Source organism: Kogia breviceps, chromosome 5 (genome assembly GCF_026419965.1).
Source record: "Kogia breviceps isolate mKogBre1 chromosome 5, mKogBre1 haplotype 1, whole genome shotgun sequence".
Taxonomy (NCBI): Eukaryota; Metazoa; Chordata; class Mammalia; order Artiodactyla; family Physeteridae; genus Kogia; species Kogia breviceps.
Genome location: NC_081314.1, coordinates 149,489,247 through 149,502,874, shown reverse-complemented (window position 1 = coordinate 149,502,874; position 13,628 = coordinate 149,489,247). Strand labels below are relative to the sequence as shown.

Sequence of the window (13,628 nt, the reverse complement as noted above, 5' to 3'; positions counted from 1 at the left end):
TGCTGGGAAGAAGTGAGAGCACCAGCTGGAAAGCTGTCGGCCCCATTCCGCAAATGCCAACATGGCCAGTGAACTGGACTTCACTGCTGCCTTGTCCTCAAAAGCACCCAATGAGCCAATGGTGACTTTTTCAAAAGTCAAAACACCTTGAGGTGACTGACTTGTAAAAATCTAACAATTATAGAAGAAAGTATAAGGTTAGAAAGTCACGGAGTGGCAGCCATCATAGTGACAAGGATCCAGGCAAGACCACCAAGAACCATCAATGGAGGCTAAGTGGGTCCGAGCTTGAGGAGAGAACGTCCCAGGGTCTCGAAAACCTACCCAGGACATTGGCCATTCAGAAGGAACAGGATGAAACCTGGCAGCACAACTGCAGAGTCCAAATGAAGAGCCCAAGAGTCCAAATGAAGACCCCCATGAAGAGCACGGCACCGCCAGGGCGCTCACGGAGTCCCACGAGATGCACACGTGCTGACGAACCTGCCGCGAACATAAGGAGCGGCCCTCACGGGGTCCAGGCCCGAGCACCGCGCCAGGCACCTGGCCTGCTCTCACCACCCTCCAGCCCGCAAAGGACATCTGGATGCATGGTGGCAGCCACTGCTTATTTCTGTAAAGAGCACTAATGGGACAAAATCTCAGCGAAGTGTGCAGACGCGACGCCGCCCTGGGTCAGGGTGGATGTCCTGGCGTGGACTGGATGCCATGAAATACACAGGGACCTTCTCAGGAGTAAAATGACATCAGGTCCTCAAGTAACAGAGCACAAACCCAGAGGGAGACAGAGACACAGAGACACAGAGAGAGAGAGAGGCCGAGTGTGCACATGCAACACGGCAAGTTAACACGGGACGTGCGAGGGGTGCATAGGGACTCTGCACTATTCTATACTGTGAAGCTGTAAAAATAAAGTTTGTGACTGACTCACTTTTTCCATTGCTTTTTCCTTCTAACCCAAGAGGAGGTGATCTTGACTTTTCTTGAGAATCAAGAGACGTTATGATAAAATCTTCAACGTCTTTCTCCTGTTCAAATAAGTAGATGTGTAAATGGCCATGAAGCAATAACATGTTATATCATGGAACTGAACTTGCCAGATGGAAAACTTGCTAAGTCCTGAATTTATCATCTTCCCACACAGAACTCAAAAGTGTTCACAGCTTGTGGACACGAGGCCACACACTCATAATAATTTAACCAAATTCATCCACAGTTCTCTAGGAATATTTTTTAAAGTCACTGGCAAATATTTCAGATTTTCAAAATTTTGCATGATGTAGTAGCATATGGATATGAAATGGAAGCATATGGATATGAAGTGGTCATACATGGATACCTTAAATTACACATATCCCGTAATTTATTTTTCATTTTATCTAATACGATACACAAAATCTCAAAATTATGTTAAAATATAATCTACCCCCAAAATAATATATTGAAGTGTTCTTGAAATTAATAACATTATATGTAGAAACTGTGAAACATGATATAGAACTGAAAATCAATCTAAACAACATCTTCCAGACAAAGAACCCATATGCAGACCACACATGAAGATAGGTTTAAGATTATACTTCCCAAAGCCAGTGTGAGTTAGCAAACGTAGGCCTGTGGTGAATTTCTGAGTAAGAGTAATGCATTTCATGTATCTTGAAAAACAACCAAAGTGCTCTGAACGTCCCTGTGACAGTAGACTTGGGTCCACCCTGCAGAACGTTGAGCGTCCCGACACTTGCTGACCAGGGGACTGCTCACCCAGGCCTGGCCAACAGGCCGCAACAGGAGGTGAGCCAACAATGACTGCAGCTGTGGCCCCGCCGTCCACGTAGACACAACCCAGTGGGAACACACTGGGGCCTTGGGCATCCCATGGACCCAAACCAGGACAGCACCCAGGAAGACCACTTACCACAGGCACCCGCTGAGCATGGTGGTCGGCGGAGGGGGCCCCGTCTGCAGCTAACGGAGACCCCGCCCACTTAGGGGCCGTTCCTGCCGCTGACTCGCCCGGGTAACAAAGCAGCCCCGACTGGTCAGCCTGGAGCAGCTGGGTGCTTGTCCCGTCCCACAGGGAGGTGTCCAGACTGCACTGGCTCAGGGCATCCGAGCAGGGTGTGAGGGGCAGGCTGGGGGCGCGCTCAGAGATTGAATCCTTCCTGACGACCTCGGGGGAGCTCCAGGAGGACAGGTCCATCGTCCCGAGCACGTTCTTCAAGGGCTTGGGCCCCTGGGTGTGGGAGAGGTCACGGGAGCACCCGTACAGGCTCCCCTGTGAGCAGAGTGCCTTGTCTTGCAAAGCAACCTGCTCTCCTGTGGGAGTATCTGGCACCTCATTTCGTATCAATGAATCCTGATTTCCAATCATGTCAACTAGATCCCATGTGACATTAAATGCATCAACAGGAGATGACCTGTCAGTTTCTTCACTGTGACTGGAACTATCACTCGCATTATTTTCTAAAACATGTGGAGATTCCGATGCCTGTTGAAATTTAAAGTCCTCTGTCCTGACGTTTTGGAAGCTCATGCAATGTACCAGATGGTTCAGTTTTTCTTGAAGTTGTTTCACCTGATCTATGAGATCAACTTTCCGCAGCTGACAATCTTCCAGTAGTATTTCCTTATCCTACAGGTAATAAAGAACATGCATACAGTAAAATAAGTGAATTACATGTTGTCACATTTGTCATATATGAGCCAATTTCAGAGACTGTCTGAACAGTTAAGGATGAGATTCCAGGATGAGCCCTTTGTCCCTCTAGACTCTTTTAAGATTTCAAACTTTTAAAAATGCTATGAAAGACAGTCTCAAGGCTTAGAGCTCACTGCGTAAAAGGCAGCTGTTGGAGAGGCTCCTGGAAGGGTGGCAGAGCAGGCAGCGCCGGGAACCCGTGTCCCACCTGGACAACCACTGCACTGGCAGAGTGTGCCTGACGTAACTCTTCGGGAAGTCTGCAGCCTGCTGAAGGCTTGCAACTTCCAGGGGAAAGAGTGGGCGGTAAACTGCTCTCAGCTCTTAGCACAGAAGCAGCTACCCATACCACACCCCAGGGCCCAGCAGGCAGCGGTGCATGTGTCCCTGGGGCATCTTGCAGGACTTAGGGTGGGCAAAAAGGGCTCTGTCCTCCAAAAACTGGGAATCTGCTCTGAATGATGCTTCTGATCACAGAGGAGCAGGCAGAGAGGCAGGAGGCCACGGCTGTTGCACCTGCCCCCAACTGTTCCAGCCCCTGCCCTTCTGGCTGAAGTGACTTCCAGGAGATTTAAAGGACTGGTGCCCCTTTTTCCCCACCACTGCATTTTTCTCTTTTTCCCTTTGGGGAAAAATTTAAAACTAGGACATTCGAAAACAACTGCGTATACAGAGGAAATTCTGAAGTGACTGACTGCGTGTGCCTAGGTAAAGGCACAGGCTCAGAAAAGATATGAGAACTTAAGTTTACATCTCAAGCTGATTCTTAGCACAGAGACATCAACCCCCCCCCAAAAAAAAAACCCACAGTAACAACAACAACAAAAAAGTAAATACTGAGAAAGAGGGAGAGTCTGATTTCTAGATTTACCACATTAATAGATTAAAAATATTCAGTGTTCAACAACAACAACAAAAATCACAAACAGGGAAGTATGGCCTAGGCATAGAAAGAAAGTAAGTCAACAGAAACCATCCCTGAAAAAGACCTGATGATGGATCTACTAGACAAAGACTTTAACATAACCTTCTTAAAGATGCTCACAGAACTAAGGAAAATGTGAAGTTAAAAAAAAAAAAAGCATGAACAAAATAGAAGTATCAATAAAGAAAAAAAATAAAATTCTGGAGTTAAAAAGTATAACTGAAATTAAAAACTCACTAAAGGGATTCAAAGGTAGATCTGAGAAGGCAGAAGAAAGATTCAGTGGATGCAAAGACAGAACAATGGAAATTATCAAGTCTGGGGAAAAGAAAAAAAAAGATTGAGAAAAGTAAGTGGAGACTCAAGTACTGTGGGACACCACTGAACAAACCAACATACACACAATGGGAGTCCCAAAAGACAGGAGAGAGAAGGAAGCAAAGAGAATATATGAAGACATAATGAATGAAAACTTTCCAAACTTGATGAAAGATATGAACATAAATACCCAGGAAATTCAATGAACTCCAAGTAAGATGAACTCAAATAGCCCCACACCAAAGACACATAATAATCAAACTTACACAAAGCCAAAGACAATGAGAAAATCTTGAAAACAGCAAGAGAGAAGTGACTTGTCACATACAAAGGATCCTTGATAAGCCTATCAACAGATTTCTCCACCAGAAACTTTGGAGACCAGAGGACAGTAGGTCAATATAGTCAAAGTGCTAAAAGAAAAAGAACTGTCAACTAAGAATCCTAAATACAGCAAAGCTCCATCAACAGTAGGTTAGAAATTAAGACATTCCCAGATAAACAGAAGTTGAGGGATCTTGTTACCACTAAAACCTGCCCTGTAAGAAACCTTCAAGAGAGTCCAGCAGGGGAAATGAAAGAACCCTAGACAGTAACTCAAAGCTGTATGGAGAAATAAAGATCTTAATAAAGGTAAATACGTGGGCAGTTATAAAAGCTAACGTTATTGTAACAATGGTTTATAACTGCGCTTTTTGTTTTCATCATGAACTAAAAGACTAATATACATATTCCTAAGTTATTGGTCTAAAAGTTAGTATCACTGTAACTTTAGTTTCTAACTCCATGTGTTGTTTTCTACATAATTTAAAAGATTAATGCATTTAAAGGAATTATTAGTTTATGTTTAAAGGCAAATAAGTATAGAGATGGCTTTTTTTTTTTTTTTTTTTTTGCGTTATGCGGGCCTCTCACTGTTGTGGCCTCTCCCATTGCGGAGCACAGGCTCCGGACGTGCAGGCCTAGCGGCCATGGCTCACGGGCTTAGTCGCTCCGCGGCATGTGGGATCACTCCCGGACCAGGGCACGAACCCGTGTCTCCTGCATCGGCAGGCGGATTCTCAACCACTGCGCCACCAGGGAAGCCCCAGAGATGGCTTTTTGTTACATCAAAAACCAAAAGGAGTGGGGATGCAGCCACAAAGGAACAGAGTTTTATGTGGTATTAAACTTAAGCTGTATAAATTCAAGTCAGAGTGCTTTATGTTAGGATGCTAAATGTGAAAATAGCAAAAGAATATACACAAAGAGAAGTGAGAAAGGAATTTAAACATTTCACCATTTTAAAAAATCAATTAAACACAAGAGAAGAGGGGCTTCCCTGGTGGTGCAGTGGTTGAGAATCTGCCTGCCAACGCAGGGGACATGGGTGCAAGCCCTGGTCCAGTAAGATCCCACATGCCACGGAGGAACTAAGCCCGTGCAACACAACTACTGAGCCTCCGCTCTAAAGCCCGTGAGCCACAACTACTGAGCCCACGTGCCACAACTCCTGAAGCCTGCGTACCTAGAGCCCGTGCTCCACAACAAGAGAAGCCACTGCAGTGAGAAGTCTGCACACCGCAACGAAGCACAGCCCCCGCTTGCTGCAACTAGAGAAAGCCCGCGCCCATCAACAGAGACCCAACACAGCCAAAAAAAAAAAAAAGACACTACCCACAGAGTAAAAATGCAATCCACAAAATGGGAAAAAATATTTGCCAATCATACACAATAAGGGATTAATATACCCAGAAATATATAAAGAACTTCTAAAACTCAATCAAAAACCATACAACCTGATTCAAAATTTGCCAAAGGACTTGAACACACATCTCTCCGAAGAACATATACATGAAAAGATATCCACTATCACTAGTCATCTGAGAAATGCAAATCAAAACTACAATTAGATACACCTCACACCCGTTAGGATGACTACTATCAAAAAAAAAAAACCCCAAAAAACCCAGAGAGTAACAAATATTGGTGAGGATGTTCAGAACTTGGAACTCTTGTACACTTGTGATGGGAATGTAAAATGGTACAGCCACTGTGGAAAACATTACAGCAGCTCCTCAAAAAATTAGAAGTAGAATTACCATACGATCCAGCAACTCTAGTTGTGGGTAGATACCTAGAAGAACTGAAAGCAGGGTCTCAAAGAGATATTTGCACATCCATGTTCATAACAGCACTATTCACAACAGTTAAAATGTGGAAGCAGGACTTCCCTGGTAGTGCACTGGTTAAGAATCAGCCTGCCAATGCAGCGGACACAGGTTCAATCCCTGTTCTGGGAAGATCCCACATGCCGCAGAGCAACTAAGCCCATGTACCACAACTCCTGAGCCTGCATGCCACAACTACTGAGGCCCGCGCACCCTAGAGCCCGTGCTCCACAACAAGAGAAGCCACCGCAATGAGAAGCCTGTGAACCGCCACGAAGAGTAGCCCCACTCGCTGCAACTAGAGAAAGCCCGCGTGCAGCAACGAAGACCCAACGCGGCCGAAAAAAAAAATTTGTTTATTTATTAAAAAAAAAAAAGTGGAAGCGAACCAAGTGTCCATCGACAGATGCATGGATAAGCATACTCTGGTGTATACATACAATGGAATATTATTCAGCCTTAAAAAGGAAGGACATTCTGATACCTGCTATGACACAGATGAACCTTGATGACATTACATTATGCTGAGTGACATAAGTCAGACACAAAAAGACAAATACTGTGTGATTCCACTTATGTAAACACTTAGAGTATCTCAGAAATCATACAGAAACAGAAAGCATAACGGTGGTTGCCGGGGCCTGGGGGAAGGAGGAAATGGGAGTTAATTGTTTAAATGAGTAGTTTCAGTTTTACAAGCTGAAAAGAGCTATGGAGATGCACGGTCACCCAACATTATAAATGTATTTAATACCACTGAACTATGCATTTTAAAATGATTAAGATGTAAATTGTATATGTATTTTGCCACACACAACGCAAAAAAAGGCAACAGTTATAAGCTATTTCTGTGGCCATTTATCGAGGATGTAAGTTTCTTGTTTGGGGGGTTTTTTCAGGAAAAAGGCCTGGAACGTTCTATATGCAAACACTGAAAACACAAAATTGTAATTTATGGAATGAATTTGGAATTTCCTTGTCAGTGTGTAACTCCTAAAAATTTGGCAACCAGCTCAGGATATCCCAGGGCCGAGCTCTCTTTTAAGAATTTAAAGAAATGTTCTTATCACAAGGATGCTGGGACAAGTTTGCTACACAGAATAGGTGAAGGTTCTCTCCAAACAGAATGCATTTTCTGAGGGCATCTGATAAACACAGGACGTCAGACGCAGGCTTCCTCTATCAAAACCGCAGACCCACGCCCAGAGCCCCGTGTGCCGTGGGATTCAGCATCTTCCAATTCCCAACACGGTGCGCGTGGCTCGTGGCGCAGCCCGGGAGGTGAGGGGCTGGAACACCTAGCGAAGTGTGCAACGTCCACACCAGCAGGGTGACTGGCTCACGAGAGCCCGCGTCTGAGCAGGCTTCAGAACCAAGCCCACTTTTGGTTCTCAAACATCTCAGCTCTGCAACAATTTGATGCTGCCAACCTGCACCCTCCCCACCCTGGAAAAGAAAAGGCAGCCTTCTTGTAGCTTCTGTCCTGGTGATCAGAATTTAAAACTACTGAATCGTAGATTTCTCTGCTCTTCTTTGCTGGGAGGACAAATGAAAACATGTAGGGAAAACACCTGAGGTTCAAGCAATAAATGTGAAGCCTTTGCAAGTGATGAAGGTTGTGGAGGCAGCACAGCTGTGGGCAACTGTCCTCACAGGGAAAATCCAGACACAAGCCCCGGAGCCCAGTAAAATCCTGCTGGTATCAACTATGAGGAAAAAGTAACTGACTGCTCACTTTTTGCAAGCTGATTAGACCATGGGAAATGTGTGCTTAAAGCAAACACAGGGGAAATTTCAAAACGTATCTGAGCAGCACCGCCAAGAGTGGCGGACTTGGAGAAGGCGCCCCTGTCTGCAGTCCATGTAACCTGTGCCGTCGCAGCAAAGACGCTGGGTGTCTCTGCCCACGACCAGCTGCCGTGTCCTGTGCCCCACCAACCCCCAAACATGCCCAGGCACCTTCGCCGTTCCTGACACTCCATTCTCTGCAGGCAGGCACATTTCCTTTTTCACTAAGAGCAGCTCAGACTCCAGTTGCTGCTGGCAGACCGCGAGCACCGACATCACGCTGTCCTGCTGGCTGAGACCTGCGCGGGTCAACGTCGGCAGGGCTTTGGCCAGCTGTGGGTCCTCCTTAATAGGGCTCTGCGATGAGCAGAGAAAACAAGGACAATGCTTATGAGCACACAGCCGAAGGCATCACGAAGTCAGAAGTGCAGTGAGGCCACCTCCGAGTCGCAGGAGCTCTGCAGCCAGAGCACCAGCCAGCAGGCCCCGGGGGAGAGCCCACAGCTCAGGACCAGATCACACACGTGGAGCAGGAGACCGGAGGTGCGCACAGCAGGTCAACCCGTGCTGGAGCTGGGGCAACCCCACGAAGCAGGCCCCCAGCAGACATGGAACACAGCAGAGCTGCCCCCCAGCTCCCCACGTGCACACGCAGCTCTCTACACACAGAGGCTGCGCCACCCGCGGCCTGACGAAGAAGGAGCCCACCTGTGGGTTACCGCCGTGGCCGTGGGGGGCCTCAGCCAGCTGCCTGCCACACACATCCTGTTCCACCTCTTCGTGGCAGGAGGCCTCTTCACCCCGGGACGCCCGCCCCCGGGAGCTGCCTGCCACGTGGGCCCCGCGCGCCTGCCACTCGTCCGGCTCCTTCTGGCACCTCAGGAAGCGCTGGTTGAGCGCCTGCAGCTGGCAGCTGAGGCGGACACACTGCGCCCGGAGCCGCTGCAGCTCGGGGGGCTCCCCTGAAGCCGCCAGAAGCTGCTGCTCTAGGGCGCAGCGGAAGCGGGCCACGGCTGCCAGGATGGCCCCCAGCTCGGCAGAGTGGGCTGACTTCTGCCGGTGCAGAGCGTCGATTTCTAACTCTCTCTCTGCGATCTTCGCTTCCTTGGCTCGCAGGGCAGCTTCGAACTCGCGGATCTGGGAGGCCAGGGCCTGGACCTCGGCCTCCCTGAGGGCGGCGCCGGGCCCCGACGCGGCCAGCTGCCGTGCGGCCACCTCCTCTGCGGCCTGCAGGCGCTGCTGGAGGGCCTCGAGGGCCCGGCCGTGCCCGCGTTCCTGCTCGGCCAGCAGCCGGCTCAGGACCTCCTTGGCCTCGAGGGCGGCACGCAGCTCGCCCTCCAGCTCCGCGCGGGCCTCGGCACCTTCGGCCGGGAGGCCCAGCAGCTCGCTCTGCAGGCTGGCGGCTCTGCCGTCACCGGCCTGGGGCGCTGCGGGTCCCCCGAGCAGGAGCTCGTTCTGCAGTTTCTCGATGACCTCATGGAGCTGTTCAACCTCCTGTGCTTTATCCTTCTGTAACCTCTCTTGGTTCTCTCGCAAGTTCTCAATAATGGATTTCAGCTCTTCGATTTCAGAACTTCTGTTATACACAACCTGAAGAAAAAGCACATTTCAGAGGCAAATTACATACATCAACTTCAGAAGTTCCCCTTTCCACTTACAGTTGGGCCTGAACTCATTCTTACAGAAGTGGAGAGACTTCGCATCTTAAAAGTAGCTGTGGAAGTAGCTAACAACATCACCAAATGACATTAAGATCTGAAGAACACCCAGAACACCCAGCTACTTCAAGTATGTCAAAATGGTCAAATATTCATATCTGCAGTTGCTGCTTTGTTGCTCGTTCAAACGCTTCATTAAGGCCACACCCCGTCACTGTGACAGACCCCAACCCTCAGCTGCCAGGATTCAGGGGAAGCTCTAACTTGGCCACATCTCAGTCGATGACACTACACATGAATGTTTTCACCACCTTTTAAGTGTCTATTTTCTTAACATTTAAACAACTTTGATTTGTTTGATTTTCCTAAAGGGGTATTTAGATTTTCGGTGTCATTCTAACACCAGAACAGGAATAAAAGTGAGAAGGTTGGCTGAGGCAGTCTGTAGTCATGAAGAACACGAATGAGCCAGAGCACACAGCACGCTTTCCCACTGTGCACAGCGGGGACGCAACACACCGGGCACTGAACGATGCTTCTACTTGGGCTATTTAATCTAATTCTCAACAGTTTTAAGATAAGAAACGTTACTGTTCCTACTTAAAAGATGAGACAGTTGAAATTTAGATACGAAATACCTTGCCAAGACCACACAGGCAGTAAATGGAAAATCAGAATTGAAATCTATGTCAATATGGCTCCAAATGACATTCTCTTAAGATTACACCAATAGTAGTGACCAAAAAATTAAAAAGTTCTAAGCAGTCTGTGTTCTAGTTAACAATTTTCAACCAACTGATTATAGTAACGTCTTATACGTCCTAAAAATTAAGAGTTTCATACAATTCTTGGTTTCACTACTTAAACATTACTACATAACCATTACTTTAAATAGTAATCTAAACCTGGCCCATAGTGAAAACAAAAATAAGAAAACTGATTTTTGGTTTTGGTTTGGATGGCATAAGCTGTACGTCACACAGACACTTACCACAACTGAATGCCACTGTATGTAGCTGGCAAAAGAAAAGTTCTCAGTGGGAGGCAAGACCCTCTACCCAGCCCCGCGCTGTGTGCTGCACAGACCCACGTCTCCCCACCCACAGCCGACTGAAGGGAGTCGGGGTAACTCTGTCTGCACACGTTTGGCCTGATGCACTCAGCACACTCAGCACACTGAGATGAAAACGTGTGCACAACAAAAGCGCCAAAGTCACAACACAAGCATCACACTTAAAATATCAAAGCTAGCACGTGAAAGTGGCGTTAAAAAGTAAGACACTAAAATCTAAAATAAGTCCTCTAAGATACAGTGCAGTTGGAGCAAGTGAGGAAGCAGAAGGGCAACAATGTTCACAAGACGCAGAGAGGGAAGAACAGAACTGCAGCTGCAGAACACAGAAAAAGGGCCAGAACCTGTGTGTCGCATCTCCCTGAATGTGGGAGGAGTGGTGCCTTCTGACGCGGGACAGTGCCACGCACCCCAGGCAGCTAAGAGTGAGGCTCAGAGGGTGCTTCTCTCTCAGCCAGCGGATTCTGTGGGCATCTGGAGAGTCAGCACCAGCACGGTGTCACAAAGAGGGCCCACGGAGCCCCACGATGGGCATGCAGACCGACTCCGTGAAACCCAGACGTACATCCCACCTGCCTACAGGCCCAGGACGTCATGCTGGGGATTCTGATGCAGCAAAGGCTGCCAGACGGGGGAATTTCCATCTCTCAGGCTGTGCCGTCAGGCAGTGTGGCCAGATGAGGCCAAGAAGAGGGAACTGGGGCAGCCAGGGCTGCCAGGGCTCTGGAGAGAAAAAGACAACAGACAGAGAAGCAGAGAAGGGAAACCAAACTTCATGCGATCTCTACAGGCAAGACAGAGTGCAAACTTCAAGTCCGACCAACATGACTACCACTGAAAGAAAAATCTCACTGTTTGGGGAAGCAAGAGTTCCCAAGACATTATTTGCAGAATATAAAGGATACAAATCAAAATTATTAAAAAAAAAATCAGCATCACATGGCCTACTCTGACACGAAAAGACAACCAGTGACAACTAGAACTGAGATGACAAAAATGCTGGAACAAGCAAATAAGGATGTTATAACTGTGTTCAAGGACATAAAGGTAAGCATGTTCATGATAAACAAAAAGACTGGAAATTTAGAAAGTCACTCCAATGGGCTTGAGAAAATCCTGAATATGACAGAGTTCAAAGTCTGAAGAGTCACAGACATTATCCCATCAGAGGAAAAGAATTATAAAAAATGCACACAGCTTCCAATTCCCATAGGACAATATAAAAGGTATGGCGTATTTGTAACTAGAGCTCTAGAAGAGGATGATGCAAAAAAATACCTCAATAAATAATGGCCCAAAACTTTCCAGTGAGAAATATTAATTTGAACAACCCCATAAGTGTTGAGGAAATTGAATCTGCAATTTAAAAACAAAAAACAAGGGCTTCCCTGGTGGCGCAGTGGTTGACAGTCTGCCTGCAGATGCAGGGGACACAGTTTTGTGCCCCGGTCAGGGAAGATCCCACATGCCGCAGAGCGGCTGGGCCTGTGAGCCATGGCCGCTGAGCCTGCGCATCCGGAGCCAGTGCTCTGCAACGGGAGAGGCCACAACAGTGAGAGGCCCGCGTACCACAAAAAAACCCCAAAAAACAAAAAGAGAACTTGCCAGGCCCAGATGGTGTTACTCAACAATTAACACATTATTGACAGGAAACATATTAATACGTCTTCTGTTATCCGAATGTTATTGGCTAGAGACGTATCAATACGTTTTTAGAGAGTGATACAATTAACATCACTGTGCAAAGTTGCTAAATAAAGCTTAAAACGGATCAAGGGTTCGTTACATAACTTACGATTGTCATTATCATTCACATTTTGCTCTGTTAGGTTTTTGTTCCAACATTGTGTATGTTATAAATGTAAAATTTTCAAAAATAACGCCTCGTGAAATTTTGAGTGAAGAAGAATTTTTCAGTGAATTTTTACAGATACTTTCTCTGATTGTCCGAGCAACATATATACTAGCGTCTCAGAAAATGATAATTCTTCAGAATATAGTTCTGATTCAGATGATGTGAATATTAGATCAACAAAAGGATGGAAAACCTTAGTGATTAATTCCAATACGGAAAGTGAAAATGAAACTCACGGTGCTGGAGAATGCTCCTTTGATTCTACAGAAGAGTGGATGAAGACAACATTTCACAAAAATTAGGAGATTTTACAGGTGCATCAGGTGTAACTATTAAATGTAATAACCTGCAAAGTGTTACTGAAATAACAGAATTATTTTTGGCTGGCCAAAATAAAAATCGCCGGCCACAGGTGTTTGTTTCTGCAAAAATCCCCCCATCAGTAATGAGTTAAATAATAAATAGCACTAATGCTGAATAATCTTTTACAGAAAACGGAAGAGGGAACAATTCATTCAGTGAGGCCAATATTACCCTGATACCAAAACCAGACAGATATCACAAGAAAACTACAGACCAAAATCCATGATGAATATATAAATTCTTAATAAAACACTAGTAAATAGAATTCAGCAGATATAAAAGAACCATACACCATGACCAAGTGGGGTTTATTCCAGGGATTCAGGGCTGGTCCAATATTTGAAAATTCATCAATATAATCTACCATATTAGAATTTAACGTTAAATAAAACACAACATTTTTAAAATTAAATGAACATATCATTTAAGGTAGCACAACAAAAAATAAAGTACCTAGATATAAATCTAGCAAAATATATGCAGGATATATAAATTGAAAACCACACATCACTGAAAGAAATCCAAGAAGACAAATAAATGGAGACTTACACCATGTTCATGGTTTGGAAGACTCAAAATTGTTAAGATGTTAATTTTCTCCAGATCAATCTAGAGATTCAATGCAATCCCAATCAAAACACCAGCAAGACATTTTTGCAGATATCACTTTGTTGCTTCTGCAATTACATGGAAAGTTAAAGGAAGCAGAATAGCCAAAACAAATTTGTAAACAGAAAAAGTTGGATGACTTACATACCTGGTTTCAAGACTTACTGTAAAAGCATAGAAATAGAAATAGCG

The 13,628-nt window shown here is 45.9% G+C and overlaps 1 protein-coding gene across 16 annotated transcripts in view; it reads right to left on the bottom strand.

Moving 5' to 3' along the window:
* The window catches only part of PCNT (pericentrin), a 106,895-nt gene that overhangs the window by 25,221 nt on the left and 68,046 nt on the right, over positions 1–13,628 (bottom strand). For all 16 annotated transcript variants that reach the window (XM_067035300.1, XM_067035303.1, XM_067035299.1 and 13 more), the window contains 4 exons: positions 8,588–9,469; positions 8,051–8,236; positions 1,916–2,632; positions 932–1,028 (listed from right to left, as the gene is read on the bottom strand). In XM_067035300.1, coding sequence (XP_066891401.1) covers positions 932–1,028; positions 1,916–2,632; positions 8,051–8,236; positions 8,588–9,469 — 1,882 coding nt within the window. The remainder of the gene's footprint in view (positions 1–931; positions 1,029–1,915; positions 2,633–8,050; positions 8,237–8,587; positions 9,470–13,628) is intronic.